Raw genomic sequence first — 26,070 nt, forward strand, 5'->3', positions numbered from 1 at the left:
CAGTTTTGTACAGAAGCATAAAAACCTCATGCATGTTTACTTTTCAAGCTAAGCTTAATGTATAACCTTTGTATAATAGTTTCATTTGCCAACAGGGGGCAGTGCAGGCTACTGTGAAATACTAAATATTTCCAAGCGATCAACACTAAATAGTTTCACAGGTACAGGGAGTTTCATAGTTTGGTACCAACGTGCACAAAATTCCTATTTAATGTGCTTATCTGTTGGACTAAAATAATTGAATAAGGAATGTGGAATGTGTCCTGGGGTGCTGGAAATGAGAATTGGCTGAATGGGCCAATGCTTTAATGAGCAAGTACAATTGCTCATACATTTTGGGCTATAACATATTTTTATCCTTCTTTCAGCAGGGTAAAGAGTGATACTGTCTTAAATTAGCTTCAGATTTTTGCATATACTGCTACCACAGTAAATTCTACATGGAAAGAAGTGCTCACTCATCTGTAACCCAAAACCAGACGAATGGTTGGAGTAAGATGCTATGACGTTTCCTGGGTGCGATGAAACAAATAATGAAAAATGACAATAATGACTTTGAAAATTCTGCTGCTTATACATAAAGAACATTGATATTAAATATTGGAAATAAAAAAGGTAACTGTTTACAACTTATAGAAAAATACTCCTCGAATAATTTGTACATATCATATCCAGTATTGTGTCAGATATAAAGTCCCATAACATGCCACTTAGCACTGATTTAAGGTCTTTTTGTGACAACTTAATTTGCTATTATGGAATCACTGCATCATTTACTTCTGTGAATCTCCTCAATATTGAAGAGCTTCCGATGGCTGCAAGTTATTATTGCAATGTACATAGTGTTTGGTCACATTTATTCTTTTTAATAGCTGCAAATACTGGAATTCATATCTATAACATTTTCCAGGAGGATGCCTTTGAGTATGCAGCTCTGACAGATGGCTTCTGGGAGTATGAGAATATAACAGATGGCTTCTGGGAGTATGAGGATAGAACATATGGAGTCGAGAGTACGAGGCTATGAGAGACAGCTTCTGGGAGTATGAGGGCGGAACAGATGGCTTCTGGGAGTATGAGGCTATGAGAGATGGCAACTGGGAGCACTGGGTTGAGAAAAATGGTTTCTGGGAGTATGAGGCCATTGCAGAAGGAAACTAAGAGCTATGACAGATTGCATCTGGGAGTATGGAGCAGAGACACGGCTGCTGAAAGTGTGAGGCTATGTGACGTTGTTCAGAGCAAAGCTACACTATAAAAATCTGACCCTGTGCTAGCTGTGACTGGTAGTACCACGTGGCATATAGTTGGTCATACAGTCACCCCAGGAAGGAAGGTTAAAGCTACCGCGGTATACCCCGCCTCGTCACTCAATAGCGACTCCTCTGGTCAGTTGGGGTCCTGCAGAACGAAAATGAGTGACTGCTGGAAGCACAATAGAAGGACAAAGTTGCTTGTTTCCATTCTCTCAAAATGACAGAGGATGTGGCAGTGGTTTCATCTGGCTTACAGCCATGATTGGGGTGTTCACACTCGGGTGAAAGTTAAAATAAGGGACTGAAAAGCTGTTTAAAAATGAATAAAGGCGTGAAAGGCCACTGGACCTGAGATGTTTCACAGCATTAGGAGGATCTTTAGAGGTATAGCCTCATTGGTCCCACACAACCAAATGTTCATACAAATCTGTAAAACCAACTCTGCAATTCTTAGCTTTAATAGAGTGCATATTGTATTGTTTCCATTCGATTCATACACAGAGTAGATTTACCACTCTCAGAGGTGATGGAACACTAACAATTTTTCTGTGCACCTGTGCCAGTTTCATAGGAAACTAGAAAGAGGAAGTGTGTCTGTATCGTGAAACCACTGATTATAATTTAGAGGGCTAGCATATAAATTTTTAAATGATTTGATTTATAAATATCAAAATAACATTACCTTAAATTAAAGGTTTGCTTTGAATTAATGACATTATTTTGATAAATCATTTTAGTCAGTGATAGTTTCTGTATTGAACCAATGGCAAAAAACATTGGAACTGATCTCTTTTCATAGAGGATCAATTAAATTCCTAACAGTAAATCAGTCAAATCCATTAGATATGCAAATAATTTGATTGAAAACATTGGCAAAAACAAAAAGAAAGAAAAGCCACGATTGTATAGAAGCTGAGAGAGGCCCAATAATTTACAGTATGTGATGCTTGCAGATATTGTCTGAACAACACTTCCATATGAGGAAAAATCACAAAACATTCTATCCTTTAACTGGTTATATACAGCACAATAGACACATAATTACACTTATTTCCCTTTCTGGAATCAGAGGTTGTGTAAAGGTTAAATGACTATTATCTGAATAGAAAATGAATGGGTAAAACGATCAGACAACCTACAATGTGATGTTGTCCATCTGGCTTGTCCAGCTAGCTTGACAGCACCCACAGTGTATATACAGATGAGACTTTTCCTATGAGGGGCTGTATTAAATTCATGTTAAAGGAAATATATAGTTAATAATGAATAATGTTCATATACCACTTAATACTGCTTTGAGGGGTCTTTTTTGGAATTAGCAGCTCATATCCAGCAAGACGAAGGAAGATATTGGTAATGGAAATGGCACGTTTCGAGGGCCGAACTTCCAGAAGGTTCTTGACAGCCAAGACTATGAGAGGTGTGAAAGACCCTCGTAAGGTATTTTCATTGGTGAATTCCAAACGAAACTCCAAAGGAAACTGTCCGTGCAGTAATGAGGTGTGTGAGAACAGGCAGGGCAGGGGGCGTGGACCCCAAACACCTGTGTTTACGTTGCTTGGCTCAGAGGCCTGGGCACCAGCAGGAGAAGGCTTTGATGAACCCAGTGGCACTTTGATGGAAGCCAGACATTAATAAGCAGTCTGCTTCCTGTTGTTTCTGTCTGACATAACTCCTTTAAAGTAGTTCAAAGCTTGTGTGGTGTACTCTGCTATGAACATGCAGTAGTGGACGTGTGTTTTTCCGCATCTTCACAGATTTTGCCAATGCAGAGATTAACAGAGAGGTCCCTCAGCCCTGCCCAAAAGGCCTTGCGCAACATTATCAGAACATTGCGCAATACTATCTTACACTATAACATTACTGTGACTTAGTCTGTGGCATATAAATCTGATAACATTGATGCCACACTTTCAGCAACAAGGTGAGAAAGAAGATTTTACCTGGGATAACTTCATTTAAACTGACACTCAGATGAACTTGAATAATGTGAGAATCGTACATTCTAAACTGGAATGTTACTCATGAAAATTTAATCCAATTCAATTTCATTTCATTTCAATATCTTGGCTAACTCTTAGCAGCGCTTAATCCAGTCCATGGACATGATAATAATGGCAGTGTAACCATACAACACTCCATGTCTTTGAACACGCATGAACTCCAGACACATTTTCTTTCACTCACTATAAAGAAAAAAACTTTCCCAATGAGATGAAGGACAAGAAGAGATTTAAAAAAGACAATTAAAAGACAATTTCAGCATTTCTCCCCTTCCGGGTTCGGATGGGGCTGCACCGGAATGTTAACCGAGCCTCACCTATTTCCCAGAATTCCAGAGTTCCAGCATCAGGAAACGGGAAGACTCGTACTCAGTCAGTCTGGCCTCTTTTCAGGCTGGCCCGCCCTCTCAATCGCCATCCTGGGAGCCGCGCAGGAAGAGCTCGTCCTGGGACAGGTGGCCGTCCATGCTCTCCAGGTAGAAGCTGCCGCTGCCGCCGCTGCTGCAGCTGCCGCTGCTGCCGAGGAAGGTGCCCACGGCCCGGCCTTGCCGCGCGTGCCCCACCGCATCGCTGAACACCTTGTTGATCTGCTCCTCAGAGGGCATCCACCAGTCCGGGTTGGAGGCACAATGCATGCGGATGAACTCTGCGGTGGGTGACAGAGGGAAAAAAATTTATGTTAACATGATAACATTTCCCCCTCCATACTTTAATGGTGGTTAACTGGTTTACCAGAACAAGAAAAGAGCACCGGCCTGATGCTATTAATCCCCCCAGGTGGGTTATTTAATTTAATCCTTGAGTAGTAATAACATTTCAGCATATTCAGTCTTGGTAAAGATGGTGATGTTAGTATGCTTGTGTACAGCCAATTAGCATAGTAACTGCAGGTAACAAAAACCAGAAGGCGGCACAGGCTTCCAGGAGACACGGTGTTACCCACCCTTGTGCCAGAGCCTGGAATCGGAGGCAGGGACAGTACCTCTGAGGCAGGTGACCTTGACGGGGTTGAGCGGGCGTCTCTCGGGCCCGGCCTCGCCGGTCTGCACCGAGCGCTTCCTCTTGCCCAGGCCGCAGGAGTACTTCAGCTCGTCGGTGGTGAAGACGAAGCGGATCAGGTAGCGCAGGAGCCGACGCCCGTCCTTCTTGGAGGAGTTGACCGCCTCGTCCCACTGCTTGTTGGTGATGAAGACGGGGTAGTTCCCCAGGAGCTGCTTACTGCCCTGGGAGAGGAGGTGACAGGGGTAAAAGGGGTAACAGTGAAGGTATTCACATCATAATAAAATCTTTGCAGATGGGATTGGAATGAATGAAGTGTAGGGGTGGGAAGCCCTGTCCCTGTAGGGCCATATGTCTTTCCGGATTTCAGCCAAATTCTGCTCTTAACCCTTCGATGAGTAGATTTTCGAAACCGTTTGCAATGTTTTGGAATAGCAGTGTTCTGGAACGCCATTGCTCCATTGCTTTCAACAACCAGTGTTGATTGTTATATCAGCAGCAGAAGGTTCAGTTAAGAACATTCTAATCACGTTTTTGTCATCTTACACCTTAAAGGGTTAAGCATTGACGTCTCTCGCTACTGCAGAGACGTTAAACAGAAAACATGGCAACATTCTATGTGCATCGAATGGACATGATTTTGCCCAGGGGGGCAATTCCAAGTTTGTCGCTAAATGTAAAATGTATAGTTTGCGCACTTCTCAGACTAAAGTCCAGGGGTTCAGAAAAGACTGTCATTAAATATGAGATGATACCCAACTCTGGTCTTCTGGAACTCTTGTAATGTACTGAAGGTGTATGTATAGGAGGCAGAAGTTTGAAATGTAGGGTACAATTACTATCAAGAAGGACAGGGATATGTGGAAGAGAGAGAGCACATTTTAGGAAAAGATGCACAGACAGACGCGAACGGCATTACTGTTGTTCTGTATTCTATAATTGAATTCTACACGCGAACGCATTTTATATGAAACAAAACTGAAAAATGGTATATACATATAAAAAAAAGCTATCATTGCAATGATGGAAATTTAATCACATGTATTTCCATAACTGCTGGTGTGATGGTTATGCAGTGATCATGATAGCCCTGCACGCATCGCTGACTTTACCGTTCGCGTAACAATTCATGTGCATCGCCAACTGTGCTGCTGAATTTCACTTCAAAACAATCCAGCTGCGTTTAAGCTTCAGGCTATCATTTCATACGATTTCCTAAAATAACTGCTGCGTGACAGTCATTTTTAATTAAACATAAAAGTGAGTCAGACATATTTTAAGAAAAAAGAAAAAAAAGTGGGTGAAGGAGAGTCTGTAGAGATTCGCATTATTGAGCAGTCTTACATAACGCCACTGCCGCTGCTCTCAGAAACCCCAGAGTATTTGCATGGCAGTTTCAATTTCACTTGCTTTTTGGTTTCACACCTCACCAGGGAGTAGGTACCAATTTACAGAAAGAAGGGGGACTTTATACTGAGTCATAACTACCCTCTGGCAAACAGCATGTTATCCTATACATATGTAATATATGTAATTCATTTTTATGGCGAATGAGACATTGCAAAATAGTACACAGGAAATCACACTAACTAGGTTACCAGCCATTGTGTTGGACTGCATCGCAAGTCAAACCGGGCCAAGCAGTACTTCCGATACAAACTGGGTGAAGCATGAATACTTCACCCAATTCTGAATCTAAAAACATATATTAAAAACTAAAATATTTATAAACCAGAATAAAAAGTGGTTCATCTGCTGTGAGAGTGAGACAATACTGTAAGTGTTTACTTCAGTTCTCTGAAAGAAGGGACGAAATTCATAAATCCAGTCCTCTCGAGCACATCACTAGAACTGTGAGGTAGTGCTAAAATAGTATTTGTTCCAAGATACTTAGATGCATAGCTAGCGATGGACAGTATGTGGCATGAAGCGCTGCACATGAAATTTAGGTCAGGTGGATTAAGGCAGCGACGAGATCAAAGAAAACGAAAGAGAACGCCTTGTGCTCGACTCCCGTAGGCCCGAGAAGAGCATTTAGCGTCACCCACACAATATGAACCGCGATTCAGCGATGCTGAGTAATAACAGCATCTAGAAAGTCCCTTTTCTGGATCCTACGATTTTTCACAGTTATTAAGCGCAGGATAAAATAAAGCATATGTCTGTCTAGTTTTTGAGATATATTTGCTTTTTGGTTCTTAGCCTTTTTGCAGCCCTTCCTTATCACCTCTCAGCTGTTTTGCAGTGATCGGTAAACAGCCCTGCTGTGCTCTGCACTGCCATTCCTTATGATCTCTCAGCTGTTTAGCAGTGTTTATCGGTAAACAGCCCTGTGCTCTGCATTGACCCTTCGGGGATGTCTCGCGTTCATATTTCTTCGCGTGATTTGTTCCTAACTGTTTTGGATGCAGCGAGACTCCACGACACCCTCGAGTCCGTGAAGGCAGGCCTCGGACCAGACGTGGGGGGGTGGGCCTGAATGTTAACGACGCCCCATTCAGAGGACTGCTTTGCCTCCCCGATACCGAGAGGCGCTGAAATAGACGCCAAAGAGTACAGGAGCTTCTTCGTTGAGAGCCGGGGTCAGGTGCACTTGTTACACAAAAGCCTGCATTCAATCAACATTGGTCCATATTTTTCATTTATAAATGACTGCATGTGTTCATTTTCTTACTGGCTACTTCAGGGTGGTGAGTTCAGCAATCACCAAAATGAAATCCCCAAACAGTTTTTGTTTTTTGTAAAGAAAAATGGTAAAATCAGCATTTAGGCTAATCGAACTTAAGGACAAATGCTAACTGAATCCACACCAACGTATCAGCATTGGGCATGTTTCATGTTAACCTCTTGCCCTTCAGTGAGAAACATAGATTTTAGTCAATCATTTATTGTAGAATGCTAAATTTAATATTTAGTGTCAAAAATGAAAATGCACAATGTCACGCATAGTGCCAGTGAGCACTACAATGGAACGTTGGAGAACAGAGCCTCTATACCTCTGTCAACTGCTCCTCTGGGGAAGCTGGCTGCCCAAACTGGTTGTTGTGCAGAAGAACCCTCTTGAAGAAGTCCAGCACAGTCTGACAGGGAACTGCCAGGAGGGAAAGAGAAAATGAGACAGAAAGGGAAAGAGAATTATGGGTAACTATTACCTCCAAACAGCTTTGCTTTGAGTTTTAGATGACCGCCTGCTGTGATGAATGACCATCCATTTTTTATCACATAAAAGATTACACAACAAGGATTTGAGAAAGGAAATCCTCATAACCGTATATAATCTGTGCAATGGTAACATCAAGTGACTGAAAGACTCTTTTTCTGCCAGTAATGCAAATAGGTCAGCTAGCCACAAGGGGGCAGTACCTGGCACATTGTCCAGCTTGCGCCGCAGTTCCTCGTTCTCCTGCTGCAAGCACAGCACCTCCTGCTCTAGCTCCAGGCAGCGGGGACAGCAGCCCTCCTCTTCCTCCTCTTCCTCTGGCAGGGTGGAGGAAGGGTGCCCATGGGACTCGGAGGGGGTGGGGGAGGTCCAGCCCCCCAGAGTGTGAGTTGGGGATGCAGAAAGGGGGTCGGGGTCAGCGGGGTGGCAGTATTCCCCGCCTGAGGCGGGACCAGGGGCGTGGCTGTGGGCGGGGCCGGGGTTCGTCAGGTAGTTCTGGAGCGACTCGGTGAAGGCCTGAAGGAAGGCAGAGGTCTGCTGCTGCTTCCTGTGGGGGGCGTGGTGGGACTCAGGCCCCGCCTCCTGAGTCTTGGGGTCCCCCGACTGGCAGGGGCCCCCGGTGCGGTCCACCCCCGGGTAGCCGCCCTCCTCCTGCTTGATGCGGGACATCAGAGCCGACGCGGGCGAGCTGGAGGGAGGGGCGGGGTCGAGGAGTTTGCCATTGCTGTTGAGCAGGGTCAACACCCGACTGCACTGCTGAGCAAAGACATCCAGGATCAGCCGGCTCTCTGCAAAAGAGGAATGAACAAAACAACACTGACGAGAGAATGAGACTTCATGAACCCAATCATGGCGGGCACCAGGGCTGTCCCAATCACCGTATATCCACCATACCGTCGTTTATGAAAACCCACACGATTAAATTCACATCACTGCGATGATTTATTAATTTGTTTTACACCACTGTTCAGTTTGTTTTATGTATGTTGCCTAGCAAAAAGCAGTCATGTGTGTACTTTCAATTTAACACTGAAGAACAATTGTAATGCGGTCTGCTCCTGCCTATGCATCTTCTCCTAAAATGTGTCTTTTGCATGCATCTCTCCCCTTCTTCACAGGAGTTGTAGCCTACGCCTTGAGCTTAGCCGACTGCTTGGCTCAAGAAGAGAGTTGAGGGAGTGGGGAGAGAGTTCTGAATTTGGGTTAACAGTTATGAAACTGAAGGTAATCTTTATTCACCTTTTCATGGTTGTACAAGTAATGTCAATTTAAAAGAGTCAGACTGTACAGATATAGTAAACATATTGTTTACTATATATAGTAAAGATATCATTTTTTGTCCTACAATTGTGAAAACACTCAGATTTTTAAGTTAACTTGCTTAGATATTGTGGCGGGAAAACTATTCTAGTTTTCATTCATTGGAAAAACGTGAGGAAATAATACAATTGAGCAAGGAGCACTCCATCACAGTGAGTATACTGCATGGCTGGAAATGTAGTCACCATTGTTTGCTATTTCCTGAAACTACAGAACCACATGGAGGACATCTAAAATGGTATACTAACTGCCTAACTAATTACTGTTATTTTGTTTTATACTAATGGAGTTCTTAGCTAATTTATTTTACACGGGTTTTAGTTAGACGTGCCTGTGTTTGTAAATTCCATAAAAGGCTGTTTCTTTAAGAATCCATGTAATTGTATGCTTAAGCAGTAACATAATGAATAATACAGAGGGTGATAATGATGGTATTAAATCTCTTTCAGTTAGTAGGCTACATAGCCAAGAAATGGCTCCAAGAAGACAAAGGGTAGTGTTCACCAAGGAGATTTGGTTTAGGATTATTAATTGACCTAAACTTCATAACCATGACAGCACTAGTTGCGGCTACAATTGACAGTCAAATTGACTTCAGCCACTGACATGTCTGAGCCAATGAAAAAATGTTGCTCTCCATAGCACAAAATGATTGGTTGAAATCAGTGTGTCACTGGGCAGGTGGCGAATGCGAATTGCCTTGGTTATGCAGGACTGCTTGAAGCTGCTGTGCATTGTGGGAGGATGTATGAGCCATCACAGACCCACACATTCAGAGAACCGAAAAGCACCACTAGTGCCCAGCTACAACTGACAAACTTTCTGTCTACTAATAACTAATACCGAGACGCCTGTTCTCCGCACATCCCTCCTCTTACCCAATATGACGACAATGAGGTTTATATCTTTTAACTGTCAAACATGCCATGCGATTCCTGAATTCGGACTGGCAGAGAAGCACAGAACTGAGACTACGATATTGTATTGCCTGACGCTGACACTGCTTTGTCATTCTACCTCAGGTCTTGTTTGTTAAACAGATGCAATTATTTCCCGTTTATACGGGAAATCAACTTATCATAATCATTAAGTCATTATGACATATTCTTTTGGAATGCATGTAAATCTACTGTATATCCAGTCCAGCTCAAAGCTGTCAAAATCCATGTTATGAACACACTGAACACAAATCCAGATGATGCGTGTTTCAGAGATTAGGTTATGTTTCTGGCTTCTGCAGGGATTGTGTCATGATATTGTCATTCTTGAAATGCCCATTGCAATAAGAAACACTAAGAACTCTGTTCCAATCTCTCTCTCTCTCTCTCTTGTCTGAATTTACAGTTACGTACCCTGACAATTAAGGCTGCATAAAGCCCAATTAAGGCCGCATTAATGAATAAATGTATTCTAGATTTAGAGATGTTATTTGCAATGCATTTATGGTGTACGCCCACATTCATACGAAACTATACTCTCCCTCCCACTCATTTGAGGGGCTCAATTAGAACAGATGTGAACCTCCTTCACAAGTGCATGAAAGTTGCATCCATCATTAATTCATACTAAAACACAGGCCTCATTCATCATTAATGTAAATCATTATCAGTGTTCCCTAATATTCATGCATGCAATTTTTCTCAAATTCGCATTATGTAAAGTCATTGTTAATCACCAATTAAAAATGCTTAACCTTCTTTTTTCTTCCTCTACCTAATTTTAAATAGCTATTTCTGATTTTGAGTTGTGTCTCCTGAGACACAAGAGGCTATTAACTGCTGGAGAGTGCTACACTTCTGTTTTCACACCTTCAACAGCTTTCCGTGTTTCAAAGCCTGAGATATAACCTGTGACCTAAGACCTTTGGCGAAGCTCCGGTTGTGCGGAGCCTGTGCCCTTTGAACTTCAAGTATGCGCAATGATCCTGAAAGCATTGGGGGGAGCAAGGCGCCTGTCATTTAAACCTACTCACCCACACACAGCTGACACCACAAATGAGTGCATTCTCATTGTGAAAACACTGTGATCCATTTTGGTATCATCTTCAAATCTATTAGAGTCGGCTTACTGAGGCAATATGCATGGGACATCGCAAATTTACTTGTGTTGTGTTGCAAGAAATACTGCAGAACTGCTGAAGACAGGAGCTGCCATTTTGTCACAGTGAATCTATGTACAGTCCACCAATTGGGCCTGAGCAAAGGCCTTCACTAGAATGAGAACTCCAGATAAAAAAAGCTTTGCTGAAGTGTATGTGGGTCTCTGGTAGATGATTTTGGGAGTCCCCAGACAAATACAATAAATAGAATCATAAGAAATTGACAGACATAAAAACGCCTCAGGCCTCCACTGAAAAACACAACTCAAAGAGCTGCAGTAATTAAGGACCACTGCTATTTCAGCAGTACCAATACAAACACCCTTTGAAAGACTGCACACTGCATGTTCACACATTTAAAAAAGCAAAAATACCAGAAAATGGGGTCACCATTGCATAAAAATACCAGTCCCTGTTTAAAAAAAAAAACCTTTGCTCTAGATGGGCTTCAGAAGTCTTTGTCCAAAATTAGACTGTTTGTTTGTGACCTGGTTTATAAGTTTGAAACGATAATGCAGTTCCGTCTGTATGAAACACCACTGCAGTTGTAAATAACCATAATAATGAAGACAACCTTGAGTTATGAAGCCCTCAGTCAATTCAAATATACGCATTTGCAGATGTTTTCTAAGGGTAACTCAGTGATTGAAAATCAAAGCAAACCGTGACTTCCAAAATAGATGCTGTTCATTTTGCTATTTGTGGGGAACTTAGGTGGATTTGTGGTGTGTGTGTGTGTGCGTGTGCGTGTGCGTGTGTGTGCATGTGTTGCCAGGCTTGCTTAACTCTTGTAATCTTTTGTAAGGTTTCATTTCTATAAAGTGATGGCCTTGACGGGTCTAGCAATGGTAATAATGCAGATTTTTCTGCCAACTCTAAATGAGCAGAATGATTAATATACCCCTGATATTAAAACATGTACTCTCTCATTCATAATGACTTCATTTAAAGTGCAATTACAAATTATGTAATGCACTCCTACAAACTTCAAATGGAACATTATATTCTAGGACATAAGTTCTGCAGATTCAAATGAGGCAAACATTAAAATAATGAGACAGCAAAGTGTGTACCTTATCATCTTGCACTGAGAGCAAGCCTTTTCCAACTGAATAAAAGTTCATTGAAAATAAAGATGGGAAACAAACAAATATCATAATACTAATAACCATCCAAGCTCAATATTCCGTAAACCCACTAAATCCACTGTATCTTCAAACAAAGTAAAATGACATGAGCAGAATTGTAATATTGAAAAAGGGTCTGCTTTTTTTCTCTTTTTTTTGCAACAGAAAATTTCTATTTTTCCCATCAAAGAAAACAGTGATATTCTGAATAAAAACCCTGGGGCTGAATTGCTTTTGGTGGAGGTCGGTGTATCTTTGCAGCACCAGCTCTGGTTTTCTCTCTACCCCCTCCCCCCTCCCTATCTTGCTCCTTTTCTCTATTCCCCTCACTTTCCTGATCTCTGCCGCATCACCATAACGAGATAAGAGACGCGCAGCTGAAAAAACAGGAGGAATAAAATCGCTAAAACGTTCCCCGGCAAACCTCGGGAAGACAGCGCCGTCTCAAATAATTGAACAAAAGGAGACTTCAAACTCCACCTAACCAAAAGATGGATACTCCCCCAAGACTCCACCCCCGGTTTGTTTGGTGCCGCTGAAGCAACGCTTTTGCACAAAGACGGGGCTGCCTTGCGCGTGATGGACAGGTCTGCGTTTCAGAAGGTTCGCCTTTCAGGGACGCACCCGGCAGTAAAGACGTATTCATACGTGCGGCGTGTGCGTTTGCCCGCTGAGACGTGTCTGGTATTATTCCACCTCTGGCGGCGCACAGAGAGAGAGGCTCATAAAATTTCATTAAAGATGACATGTTCTGGGAGAGGGAAATATATCGCTGCCATTTATTTTAATCACGACTCTTTGGAGAAGCTTTTAAATGCAATTTGCTTTATTGCACTGAATTCGGAGGGGCGGTTATGCATCTTTCCCCGTATTCCAGGGTACTAAATTAAAAAGATTGCACCCCCCAATTACTCCCCCATCCCTGCCACACAGTCAGAGACATGAATAAACTGTCACATAGAAAGGCAGACACACAAATTCAAACTGCTGCAGATACAAAGACAAATCAAGACAGACATAAATTTAAATATATATGGCAGAACAAACAACGGTGCACATGCGAAAATACACACACACACACACACACTCATGCACACACACACACACACACACACATAGACACACACACGCCCACACAGATACACACACACAAACGCTCAGACACGCACACACTTCCAACCCAACGACAAATCAAGGGCGATTGTTCTCATAACTAATTCTGTGCATGCACCGGCTTTGTGCTGGACTCTAATGAAACATTTCCACTTCCCTCCCCAGTTCAGACGTATTACCTTTATTTAGAGCTCAATCTCTCACATCTCAATGCTACGGCCTTCTTCGGGAAAACAAAAGCCTTGCCAAGATGCAGGAATCAATTAAGAGACATAAAAGAAAAGCTGCTTTCGACAGACAGGGGGTGCCAGGGTCAGTTACAGTTGGCACTCAGGTTGGTCAACTAGAAAACCCAGGGTCCTCACTCTATCAGACTACAGTAAGCAAAAATATAACCTGTTAACATATTTAAAATAAAATAAAAATCACTGACATAAAGAAAGGGAATGCCCCTATTGTCTCCACATAAGCTGACTGCAGTAAAATTATTGTGTGCGTGTCTCAGGCATATGCTTTAATAAATGTGACTTAATGAAGCCACAGACAGTGAAAACCGAGCTGTGACAGCCACGCCTGATCAGAACGCTCTGAAAAGCAGGCCCACTTTTCTCCGAACACTGGGCGACAAATACAAGAGGTAAGGGATATTTTAAAATTAGCGTATGTCTCCTGTCCTGTTGAGTCTGCAAGGCTTACATCATCTGGACCTTGAACGAGGTTGTCAGCAAGAATTGCCCGGTTCCTGGTATGCTATGTAGTCTGGTTCTGGTGAGAATTCTCCAAATGGTATGTTTATGCAGTACATCGTATCTATGCATTAATATATCTATGGAAATGGGTACTTCTGGTGGCTAACGCTCTGTTTAAATCCTTGGTGAAAGTTTGTGCATGTAGGGAGAAGGGTGCTCTGAAAGTTACAGGCTCCTTTCGGGTGAAGGTATAAAAGGTTACTCTGATAGGTACGGCTACATTAATGGTAGTCCTGAGAGGTATTGAGAACTGCTGGAAAGGATTTTCTCGGGTGCTGAACATTCAACTGCTTTTGTATGGTCTGCTAACTTTGTATGCACTTGTGAAGCTGCGTTTTGTGTTGTGCGTAGTTTTAATGTTGTAAATGGCAAGTAAGATGGGGGAAAGCAATCAACTACATCCTAAGGGGAATCCAGCCTTTTATATGTACACCCATTACAGTCTAGATATTTCTATGTTTTTATGGAAGTGAAACCAATAGACTCCTGATGACCTAACAGTTCCAAGAAGAAGGGTCTTTTTATTTCGCTAAAACGGTGCATTTATGGACAGCGTGAGAACCGAAGGGTGGAAAGATTCCTCAAGAACAATGGAAAGCTTATTTCTGTGTCTACAAAGAAACTGCAGATCTCCAAACTGAATCTAAAGCTCATAGATACCAAAGCACCCAGTTTCCACAGCATAAAAATGAAAAGATAAAAGAGGAACAAGCTACACACTGCGCAGCATGTGATCCTCTGCTTGTGCTACCCACTGCCTCACGGCACTAACAGCTAACTAAGGGGGATGCTAGTGAAGAGGTGGATCAACATCAGGATGATGTTACTAATCGGTTCCGTCCCAAACCGCACCCTCCACCTTGCGTGGGACAGGCTGCTTCAGGGGGATGATCTGTCATAATGTCCCAGGAACACATCAGCGGGAGTAAAACTGAAGGCATAACCGAATGATAAGGCCTCCCCTGTGGCGATTTTAGCTGACCCCAACAAATTTCTCCCTAGAAGACCACACTATCCCTTATGCCCTGAAGTAGAGGCACTGCCTAATAATTGCACCACTACTAGAACAAGGTATTCCTGTCCCCACTTCTAGGCCTTGTTGTCCTGTTTTGCCAGTAAAGAAACAAGGGGAAGACACGTATTGTTTTGCACAGGATCTGAGAGCTGTTAATAATGTCATCCCTTCTTCACCCGACATGCCTAACCCCGCTGTTATTATCTCTTGTGCCCTTGCAGATTCCACCAATTTCACAGTGGTTGACTAATACGCTCAGCCTCCTTCTATTACCCTATCCACCCAGACAGCCAGTATTTGTTTGCAAGGTAAAGACAATGGCTGCAGACAAGGTTGCCACAAGACTACACTGAATCTCCCTCCTTTTTCTCACAGGCACTCAAGGCTGACCTTGATGATGTTTCCTTCCCAGGAGGCTCTACTCTTATCCAGTAAGTAGATGATTTACCACTGGCCTCCCCCTCAGAGGAAGCCTGGAAAACGGATTCCATTGTTTTGTTAACTGCCCTGCCTCACAAGGGACACAAGACTTCTAAAGATAAAGCACAATTCTGTAAAACTAAGATTCATTATTTGGGTCGAGGCATCTCAGTCGGTCAGTGGCAGCTAGCTGCTATTTTAAAGGTCCCCAGGCTTACTACTTTTAATCAAACGAGAATTTTTCTTAACATGGCTATAATTGCCATTTCTTTTGGAAATGGCAATTATAATGCTCACTATAATAGAGCTGCTACAGTGGACGGCAGGTGTACTGTAGAAGAGGTCTTTGTAGCTACAAAACAGGTGCTGCGGCCCCGGCCTTGGGCCTCCCTGACTATGATTCCACTCTTTACCGCTAAAAAAGTAAGGGTTAATACACTGTCTTCTTACTCAAAAGCATGGTGATAAGAACATCCTATGGGCTATTTCAGCACACAGCTCAACCCCGCTGCAGCTGCCTTCTCTTCCTGTTTCAGACCTGTTGCAGCTGTGGCCTTATCTGTTGAGGCTTCCACTTCACTAGTAATAAGATCTCTCCTCACTGTTGCAGTTCCCCATTCGCTTTAAGACCGTAGCACAACACAACGCCTTCCCAGCTCACAATTCACCAAATATGAACTCATCTCGAGCTGCTCCCCCCACATTACTATCTCTATGTCCTGGCCTTAACTCTGCTTCCCTCCTGCCAACTTCAGAAGACAGTGACTCCCACGACTGCGTAGCTACTGCTGAAAGCTTCACTAAGCCCCGGCCTGACCTCACGAACATCCCCCATACAGAACCGATTTTCTCATCTCATCTGATTTTTCACTCTGATGGCGTCTGTAGTAGGACTCCTGACGATCACCTAGTTTTAGCATATTTCTCTCTGTCCCACTTCCTACAGTTACCTCAGCCCAAATGGCTGAAATGTTTGCTCTCACAGGGGCCTGTGTCTTAGCACAAGGTAAAAACTGTCAGCACGTAGGCTAATTACCATTATGCTTTCAGATTCGTTACATGATTACAGTAGACTATAATAAGTGTGTCACATGTAATGCAACCACCCCATTTCCAGTGAGCAAAAACCTGAATCTAGTGGGGTGGAAATCTAGGTTGAGAGACATTTTGACATAAATGGACTTGGTTAATCTCAATACAGCTCAGGTTTTACCCGGCTATGTCCCAGCCAACCAAAAAACTTCCCTTTTCAACCAACTGTCACCAGGTTTTCACCTCAACACCTAGACAGCATTTCACCAACGCTTCAATGTTCAGGGCTGAATGTGCTGGGCTGGTGCAGTGACAAAATTAAGTTTTGAAAAATAAACTAGCCAAAACCTGTGCAGAAATGCAACCGAAGTGGCCAGAAACTTTGCCGGTAGACTTGATGAGCGTGAGGGCCACCCCAAACAGAAAAACAGAATTGAGCTCCCATGAATTGCTTACCGGAAACTATGAGCCTTCCTACTTAATTACATATTGATGACATTGATAATATTCTGCCCCATTGTTCCAGAGAGGTTTGGACCCCATCCTAAACATAGCCACCATTCCCATTAGCAGTATCCCTGCACACATTTCATGTCAGGTTTAATTTGAAGGTATTTACACCCTGAAATATAGGGTATAATTGTCCAATTACTTTTGCTCCCCTAAAATGGGGGGACTACATATAAAAAGGTCTGTAGTTCCTACAAGGGTCATCCGATATGGACGTAATTACCCTCAAATTACAGCTGACAGTCTGCACTTTAACCTCACTGTTTTATTTCAAATCGAATGTGCTGGAATACAGAGCAATAACAGCGGGTCACTGTCCCAGTACTTCTGTGCTTAACTGTATGCTTAATATCAGGACATACACAGACCAAAACAACTGCACATCCACCATATCAGTGTGACGTTGAGGATGAACTGAGTAGAGAAGGAGTTAAAATATTCAGTCATTTTGTTTGAAGATAAAACTCATAAAGAAAACCAAAACCAAAAAACCTTAAAATGGCAATAAAGTCTAAAATATGTTTGTTCTTTATTCCTGATATTGAGGGGTATAAATTAGGTGCTTTGAACAGTTTGAAACTGTCAACACATTTGACTTGCAGTGTGCAGTTTTTTTTCTCTATTTTTATTGCTTTGAAGCACATTATTGTTTTGAGCCATATAGACTTGTTTGTTTTCATGCAGTTTCCAGAACGGACTCCCTCCAAAAGATCTAGTCATTGGCTTTTTTAGTGATCTGGATTTAGTGTTTATCAATAACTCAAGTTTATTCCTTGTGACCTTTCTAACCGGTCAACCACTGCAGTGCATTCACAGAAAATACAAAACAGCATGTTCACGGAAAATACTATAATGCTGCCATAAAACTGACAAACTGTTGCTGCAACATTTCAAGAACATAAAGGACATGGGATTTATGTTTGCTGTGGGTTATGCATGAGGTGCAGTTGCATGCTGTGAATATAATCTAGCAGCAAGCATTACATTTTTTTCCACTTTTAAAGATTAATTTAAGCATTTTTTGTTCATTTTTTACCAGTATTATGTTATCCTTTCAAAACTTTGTGTTGACAAAACACATCAACCAATATTTACTACCTATTAAGGCACTTCTCCCTGGTTTTACTCTCAACAACGTATTACACACACACATAATGGTGTGAATAATCTTTTTTCTCAAATTGAAATCACATGACCAACACGTTTCTATAAAAAGTTAATTAACTTTGCTTAAGAGACACTGCATTCTTCCTGGATCCATTTGGATTTCATAAATTCTTTTGAAGGAGCCTCCAGCTGAATTCACAAGAGGAGCCAGTCACTAACACGGTTATAGGGAGCAAAACGAGTTCAGCTCACTGCAGAATAGACAGAGTGCACAAAAACAGTGAATCACAGGATATCGCTGGAGGAAGATTTGTTCTCCCTCAGCAGACACTGGGGCAAAGACAACACATTTATCTTCATACGAGAGCTTTCATCTCTTCATGTTCAGCTACTCCCTTTCACAGTCAGTCCAAACACCAGAGCTCCTGTAGTCTCAATCAATTGTATCCCTTCAAACCATTTGAAACAACCCTGCTCAAGATGAGACCTCCATTGAAAAGTGAGAGGTTCTGTACCAGCCTTTCAAAACCAAAGTAGTTTACTTTAAACAGACAAAGTTTTCTAATATTTTGGCAATTCAATCAGTACTATTTTACCTCGCCGATTTGTGTGCATTACTGTATGTAATGCACATTATCCTTAGGTGTAACAGAAAGACCAGAAAGACACCAGAAAGACCTCCGGGTCATTGAATATGGTTTTCATTAGCCATCTTCTTTAGGAAGAAAAACGTTGCAAAGCCCATACAAGAGCCTAAAATGGGAAATATTTTTCAGCATCACATCAGGAAAATTGCTTTCCTTTATATTAGACAATATACTACACCGCATGACTCTGCAAAGGACCCTACAAGAGTGAAGCCACAAAGCGCTATGCTCCTCGAACCTCCATAAAAACCAAATATTTCACCATGACCAAAGAGACAGACGATTAGTGGTCCAATAGCAACAATGACTGGTTGAACTGTGGCCATTATTAGCTCCAGAGTAAATGTTATTGTCAAGATTGAATGAGCTAATGCAACCACAGAGAACCAACATCACGAGAGGAAAATCAGTTCAGGATCTGATGCTATGTAATGGGACAGACAGAATTTTCAGCATCATCATAGCGCAGTAAGTTTTGATGTATTTTGGCTAAATAAAAGGGCCACCTGTAGGTCCAAAAAATTTTTATTTTACTTTATTTTATTTTATTTTTAGTGCCAACTTCAACAAGATGTGAGTGAATTTAAGAAATATGAAACTTCTTGATTGCAAGACTGTGAATGAAAAGTGGGGCAGGTTCAAAAGGGTTATTCTTGTAACTGTAAATTCAGTCCCAAGGTAAGGAAAATAAAGTTTAAAAAGCAGACTCTGCAATGGATGAACAAAGCTGTACGAGAGAGTATGAGGAAAATAATAAACTTTATAAGATATATAAAAATGACAGTACCAAGAGTAAATAGGCTGAATATTGTAATATGCATGCTAAAGTTAAAGAAGGGTAACTAAAGGTAGCTAAAAGGCTCTCTGAAAGGCAAATTGCCCAAGATGCGAAAAGTAATCCTCAAAATTTATTTCAATACTGCAGTAGGTATATTAAAGTTAAGGAGGAAGTTAAGTACATCAATTAGAACCATTGCTTTATCAGATATTTCTGATGCCAGAAATTTTTATGTTGAGAGCTTTAACAGAGAGGAGGTTACTAATAGACATTTTCAGTACAGTAAATATTTCAGCAGATATTGTGATAAGGAATAGAGAAGTACTCGATAGATGCATAAACTAAAGACAAAGCAGAGGCTCTGATGGCATACACTCAAGGGCACTCAAAGAGCGAGGTGAGATCATCCATAAACCACTGGCAGGTATTTTTAGACAGTCTTTAGAAAAAAGAGAGATATCGGACGACTGGAAGCAAGGTAATACAATACCAATAAATAAGAAAGGGGACCGTACCGATCCAGGAAACTACAGGCCTGTCAGTTTAACTTGCATCACATGTAAAATACTGGATCTATTATAACAGCCAAGTATGAATATTTCTTGAAAATATCAACATCCTAGGGGATAGTCAATGTGCCTTTTGCAAGGAAGGTCACACCTGACAAACCTTTCAGCATTTTTTGAAGACGCTACCAAGTGTTTTTTATTTTTTTATTGTAGCATTGATTTTTATTATTAAACCTTTGGAACACTAGAAGCACATTTATACAAATTTGCAGATGATACAAACTGGGAGGTTCAGCTAACAATTTGGAATATACTAAAGTAATCCAAGAAAATTTATATGAAATCCAGAAGTGGGCAGAAACCTGGCAAATGAAATTTAATATAGCTGTAAAGTTCTACATGTGGGAAATAAAAACATAAGGACTACATTATGGGAGGAACAAAATTGGAATGTGCTCAATTTGAAAAAGACTTAGGAGTAATAGTTCAGTCTTTCAGGTTCTATGCATTACGCTGTAGCAGTAAAAGGACATCAGGATGCTGGGATATACAGCCAGAAGTATTGAGTACAAATCCGAGGAAGTTATACTTATGTTTAATATGTTTGACAGGCCACACGTAGAGTACTGTGTGCAGTTCTGGGGACTGTACTACAAGAAAGATATAGAGGCTTTGGAAAAAGTTTAAAGAAGGGCAACTAAAATGATTCCTGGTTTGAAATATAAATGTTATGAGGAAAGATACTTAATCTCTTCAAGTTCAGTAAAAGGGGAGATTTTATTGACGCTTTTAAATTCATAAAAGGGATTAAAAAAGTCAACTACAAGAGATTATTGAGGTTAAATTCTGTCAGTAGAACGAGGGGGCGTAATAATTCTGCACAGACATCAGGAGGTATTTCTTCACACACAGAGTAGTCGCTGTGTGGAACAGCCTGCCAGGTCATTCCACACAGACTCACCTTTTCAGGCTGCACCTCTCCCCATCTCTCCCTGCCTCCCTGTAATCTCTTAAATGACTGTAAACTTAGGGTTGTAACTAGGTAGCTGTTTCGTAGGTGACTTAGTTAATGCACCTGTCTTAACTACTGCTTGTATTTTTGCATAGACTGCGTTGTTGCTGTTCTCGTTTGTGTTAGTATTAATTAGTTTAACCTTCAGGGTCCAAGTTGAACTATGCGGTTGTTCCCTGCACTTGGACCGGTACTTCTCTCTAGGGTTTTCAACATACTTGTTCCTGGTTATGGTTATACACTTTGTTGTACGTCGCTCTGGATAAGAGTGTCTGCCAAATGCCTGTAATGTAATGTAATGTAATGTAATGTAATGTAATGTCATGCAGTAGAGGCAGAAACTCTTGGGGTTTTCAAGACCAGGCGTGATATGGTGCTGGATACTATTCAGTTTGTAGGTAAATGGTGAGCACTAGGGCACAAGGTACCCTTTAGTGGTAAGTAAAAGGAGAGTATTGTTCAGCTGAATGGCCTGTTCTCGTCATTATGTTATGTTCTGTTATCACACTCGTATCAAATTAACAGAGGTCTTGGGACAATCATTCCTTGTTGTAGCTTTGTTCAGCTTGTGGTGCAAAACCGTTGTCGATCCACCAATCGTCTTTCACCAATACCCTACATCACACCACTGCTTCCATTAGCATGCAGGCCTCTAATTCCTGATGGATGGAGATAAGAGCAGCTATCTCCAGAGCTGCAGGTGTTAGTTGACCATATCTGCTGGGGAGACAGAGCGCAATGCTGTGGGATTCAGAGGCTTATGCTGTCTATGGGCTGAGAGATAAGGTTGGTTATCTACCTGCATTTGTTCACTCAGCAATGTGGTTGCTAGGTGAAAAGGGCTGCCTCAGCAATACACCACTTTCTCTGCATTCTGACCCATTCAAAATGGTCTGAGCACAACAGGGAAGTTCCTTTACATCATCTGATAAAAGCAAGAAAATGCACACACATGGACACATAAGTGCTCTCTCTCTCTCTATCTCTCTCTTTCTCTCTCCCTCTCTTACACACACACACACACACACACACAATTTAACAAGTATTTGTGCTGACACAAACATGCACAGGTCTACGCTTGACACTGTTGCTGATCTTTTGTTCGTTGACAGTGTTGTATAGTGTCAAATCTATCACAGGAAATGGAAAGTCAGATACAGCGAGATAGGAAACAAAAGGGAGAAAGAGAATTGTATGTTCTTTTAAATGACACAAGATTACCCAAAATGGGACAAATGAAAGCCTGCCGCATGCTGAATTACCACAGGTCCGGAAAAACACACAATATAAAAATGTGGAGCAGAATTATGCTGTGATCTGTTGCTCATTTGCATAACAAATGGATGTTACAAAAAGAAGAGTGAAACAAAAAACCGTCAGTATAAAACAATCTCATTTTAAGAGCTAAATATAAATCCCAAGAACAGTCCCTTCAGCTTCTTGAGAAATGAGAAAAGGAGTGAGTGAGAGAGAGAGATAGATAGATAGATAGATAGAGAGAGAGAGAGAGAGAGAGAGAGAGAGAGAGAGAGAGAGAGAGAGAGGGTACTCTCAAGGTCAGGGGTACAGGAAAGACTCTTTTTAGAGAGATGCACTATTAAACTTTGGCTCTTGTGTTACCATAAGTACCTTTACCCTTCACACACAGACACTCACACGATATTGAAGTCCAGACACATACGGAAGGCCAGACACATACCTTGGTCAGCAGACACATACATAACACATCTCACTAACCACCACTCATCAACATGCACTGTCAGTAACAGCCCTTCAACGCGCACACGCATTACCTGCTATACATACGTGTGACACATGCACACAGGACACTCTCTCTCACACACACTCACACGCAGTGGCACACGCACACACACACACGCATAATGCAATAATGCACCACCCACACACAGGACACTCATATGCATACGTGCGTACGAACGCATCCGCACGCAAATACAGGCACCCCCGCACAGTAAACACAAAAACGATGCACCCACACACGCACACACCTCAGGAATTCAAGATAATATTTAAACAACTATAAATACAAACCAAATGATGACTATACATAAATCCACACTGTATAGTTTTAAATCGCTGAAACATTTTTCGGGTGTCTTCCGAACTGATACAAGAAAGCATGACGCGCAGATTATGAATTACGAAAAGTATTCTACTGTGGTAATAAGTGTTGAGTTGCCGGGAACACGCAAAAACTGATCGCAAACAGCCAATAATTTGGACAGATTAATGAACTATATGAAAGCTTACTTAAATCAAAATAAATCTGCCGAACGAATGGAAAGGATAGAAAGCATTCAAAGCTTTCGGCAGCTGAAAAAACGTTAGCAAAGCAAAACATTATCAAACATAAGCGTAATGCAATCACTCATTTGACTTGAAAAAGTAAAAAAAAAAACACAAAACGTTGCTTTTCAATGTGTAGCCTATACGTGGATATACGTTGTTTGTAGAGATCGCACGCATGTATGTTTTCTTCCCGTAAATAAATATACAAATAGTTGCAACTTTCTTGTAGTTCGTACTAGCACGAAGTTGTGAACTGAACTGGATTAAATACCTGCGCTTAGCCCTTGGTTGCAGTCAGTGGGATCTTGAAATGATGCGGCGCTACCTGCCGGATGCGTGGAGACATGGTGCCCAGCTGTGCCTCCGACCCTCCGCGGACTGTCTGTCGACGTTGCCGCCGTCGCCGCCGAAGCTGATGCTGATGTAGATGTCGCGACTCTGAAGCTGGGCCCGTTCTCATATGGAAAGCGCTGGGATATGTGGTTGTGCTCGTTGTTGCTGGCGAGGGAATGCTGGTGATGCTGTAGGTGCTGTAGATGCTGATGGTGGGGGTTAAGATATTGAAAATGATGCCCGCCCCCGCCTCCTCCCAGATGCGGGATTGCCACCATGGTGGGTCTGTCATATCTCGCCTTTCCCGCCGCCCGCTTGCTGGGGAAGGTCTTAAGGGCGCTGTAGGGGCTCCGCTGCCTACAGATTTTGGAGACACAGGATCCCTCGTCCGCTGACTGCATGACCTCCGTGGCTGTTTCAGCTCGTTTGCAGTTCCTGTCTCGTGTCGCGTCTCGTCTCCCCTTGTGCGTGCGTGTGTATGGCAGTGTGTCGTTTACCCTTCTCTCACTCCTTTCTCTCGTATCTCCGTCTGAATGTCTCTGGCACTCTAGAGAGCAGACTACTGACAAGCCACCGGGCCAATCCTCAAACGGGAGCGCCGTGAAAATGACAATTTTTACTGCCTCTACCAACAGGGGGACACAGGCGGGACCTGTGCGCCTTGTGTCTGCAAGGTGTGTTGCGTCCGCTTCGGTTTGTTGCGCGGAGAGCGGGGTTTGTTCGTCTCAAGCACAGTAGGAAAATTGACATTATAATATTCAGTTGAACTTTTTCCATCAGTGATAAATAAATAGTGCTAAATAGTTGATGAATATATTTAAACCAAAATCGCGATACACTTTCATCAACTAGGAGCAATGGATAAAATTTATGCATCTAGTCTTTCTTTTATTTTTTTCATTATTTATTTTCTTTCGACACACTATTGCATACTGTAGCAAAACAAGAATGCTTCGGACGAATCCTAATTCCCACTTCTCTATATCCACATAGTTCTCCAAGTAAAATTTTATAACTAAAAACCTTCCGACCATTTATGATAGAAATTTATTCTAAAAATATTAGTATTTTCATGCATGCTATAGTGTGCATACGCTATAACATGTAGGCTATTCTGTGACATGCATACAGCCCCTGAAACCGTGCATTGACAATTAAACAATCAGATCCACTTATCAAGAGTTACACACACAATTTATGATCTTTCTACCAACTAACCACGTCTACAGCTAGATACTTGCTGAAGCAATTTGGTCTAAGTACCGTACTCAAAACTACACACGGGAATTATATCTACGACCTTGCACATCTAGTTACCTAAACTTTATGCTACACTGCCACCTACCGGTAGAACATCTTTAAGCAGCATTTAAAGAACAGATTCTTTTACGTAGTAGCGGGCTAAGAAGGTATCTTGGATGTTGTATGAAATCAGGACTGTATTCCGTTGTACTGCATTTAAAAAAGAAAGAAAGAAAGATAGAAAAAAACTCGAAACCCCGAGCCTTCCAGTCTAGAGCTGTGACCTACAGACGTGGACCCTCCTGGCATATGGGCTTTATATCCGGTCTTCTCTCTTGTTCAAGCCTCTGCAGGGAGGCCACTGAACTGTGCTGTTTAAGAGTACCTTCAGCCCAATATGCTTCAATACGTGCAACCTGAAAATGCACCTGGTAAACTACAGCACAAGGGTTAGCCAATTAAAAATATATCATCGATCTGTTTCTGAATGTCAACCTTTCTTCACATAGACCCAATCCTCTTTTTTTTTGGAATTTGCCCACATTGTTATATATTTTTTTAATCAATAATTGAGGTTTACTTAAGGGCAAAAAAATGTTCTGACAAACAAACCTTCCTCTGAACTCATGGTGGCAAACTTCCAGTGAATAACAACATGCCTTTGGAAACCATAAGAAATCTTCTACATTAAACCTGATGTTCAGTGTTGCATAATGAGTGTCACTATGAATGAGTGTCACCTTGTACAACTGCAGATTATAAAAGCGAGGAGCAAAAACAGGGTGTGAAATACGGTGTGTAGCCAGTATATATACACGGTATCATTTCCTACGCGTAAGCTCAGCTTTCCAGCTGTTTATTAATGGTGAAATAGAGGTATAATTAATTTCACCACTGATTGGTGTATTAATGGGATCTCATTGGAGAGGCACTCCAGTGAATAGATTGAGTCAGATGCCAATGAACAGTGTGAATGCTGTTGCATTTTAATTTTGGAGACTGTCTGGAATACCAATATGGTAAATGGCATACAATTGTAACTCTTATCGTGCAGTGCTGCTTTGTTTTGACATTTGCATTTGAAATGGTGACCATTTTGGCTCTAGGGTTAGGCTCTGGCCACGTATCTGCCACTGGACACATTCACAGGGGAATATGATGACCTGGTATAACCTTCACAAAGAGCCACCAGCTGTCCACCAGACACAAATATTGTTAATTGTTTTTGTGATTCTCAATGTCACAGAGTACCATAGAAACCTTCGATACTGTGCACGTAGACAACAGTCAAGAATGGCTCACAAAATTGGAGCAGTTTTGTGATTCATTT

General features: G+C 41.9%; 1 protein-coding gene across 1 annotated transcript; it reads right to left on the minus strand.

The window, feature by feature from the left end:
* Window positions 1–692: 692 nt before the first annotated feature.
* Window positions 693–24,325, minus strand: LOC135254783 (BEN domain-containing protein 4-like). Its single transcript, XM_064335278.1, has 5 exons — window positions 23,437–24,325; window positions 7,622–8,206; window positions 7,255–7,349; window positions 4,242–4,482; window positions 693–3,905 (listed from the first exon to the last, which is right to left on the minus strand). The coding sequence occupies exons 1-5, from the start codon at window positions 23,897–23,899 to the stop codon at window positions 3,667–3,669; spliced, it is 1,623 nt and encodes a 540-aa protein (XP_064191348.1). The 5' UTR covers window positions 23,900–24,325; the 3' UTR covers window positions 693–3,666.
* Between the last annotated feature and the right edge of the window lie 1,745 nt (window positions 24,326–26,070).

Source organism: Anguilla rostrata, chromosome 5 (assembly GCF_018555375.3).
Source record: "Anguilla rostrata isolate EN2019 chromosome 5, ASM1855537v3, whole genome shotgun sequence".
Lineage (NCBI taxonomy): Eukaryota > Metazoa > Chordata > Actinopteri > Anguilliformes > Anguillidae > Anguilla > Anguilla rostrata.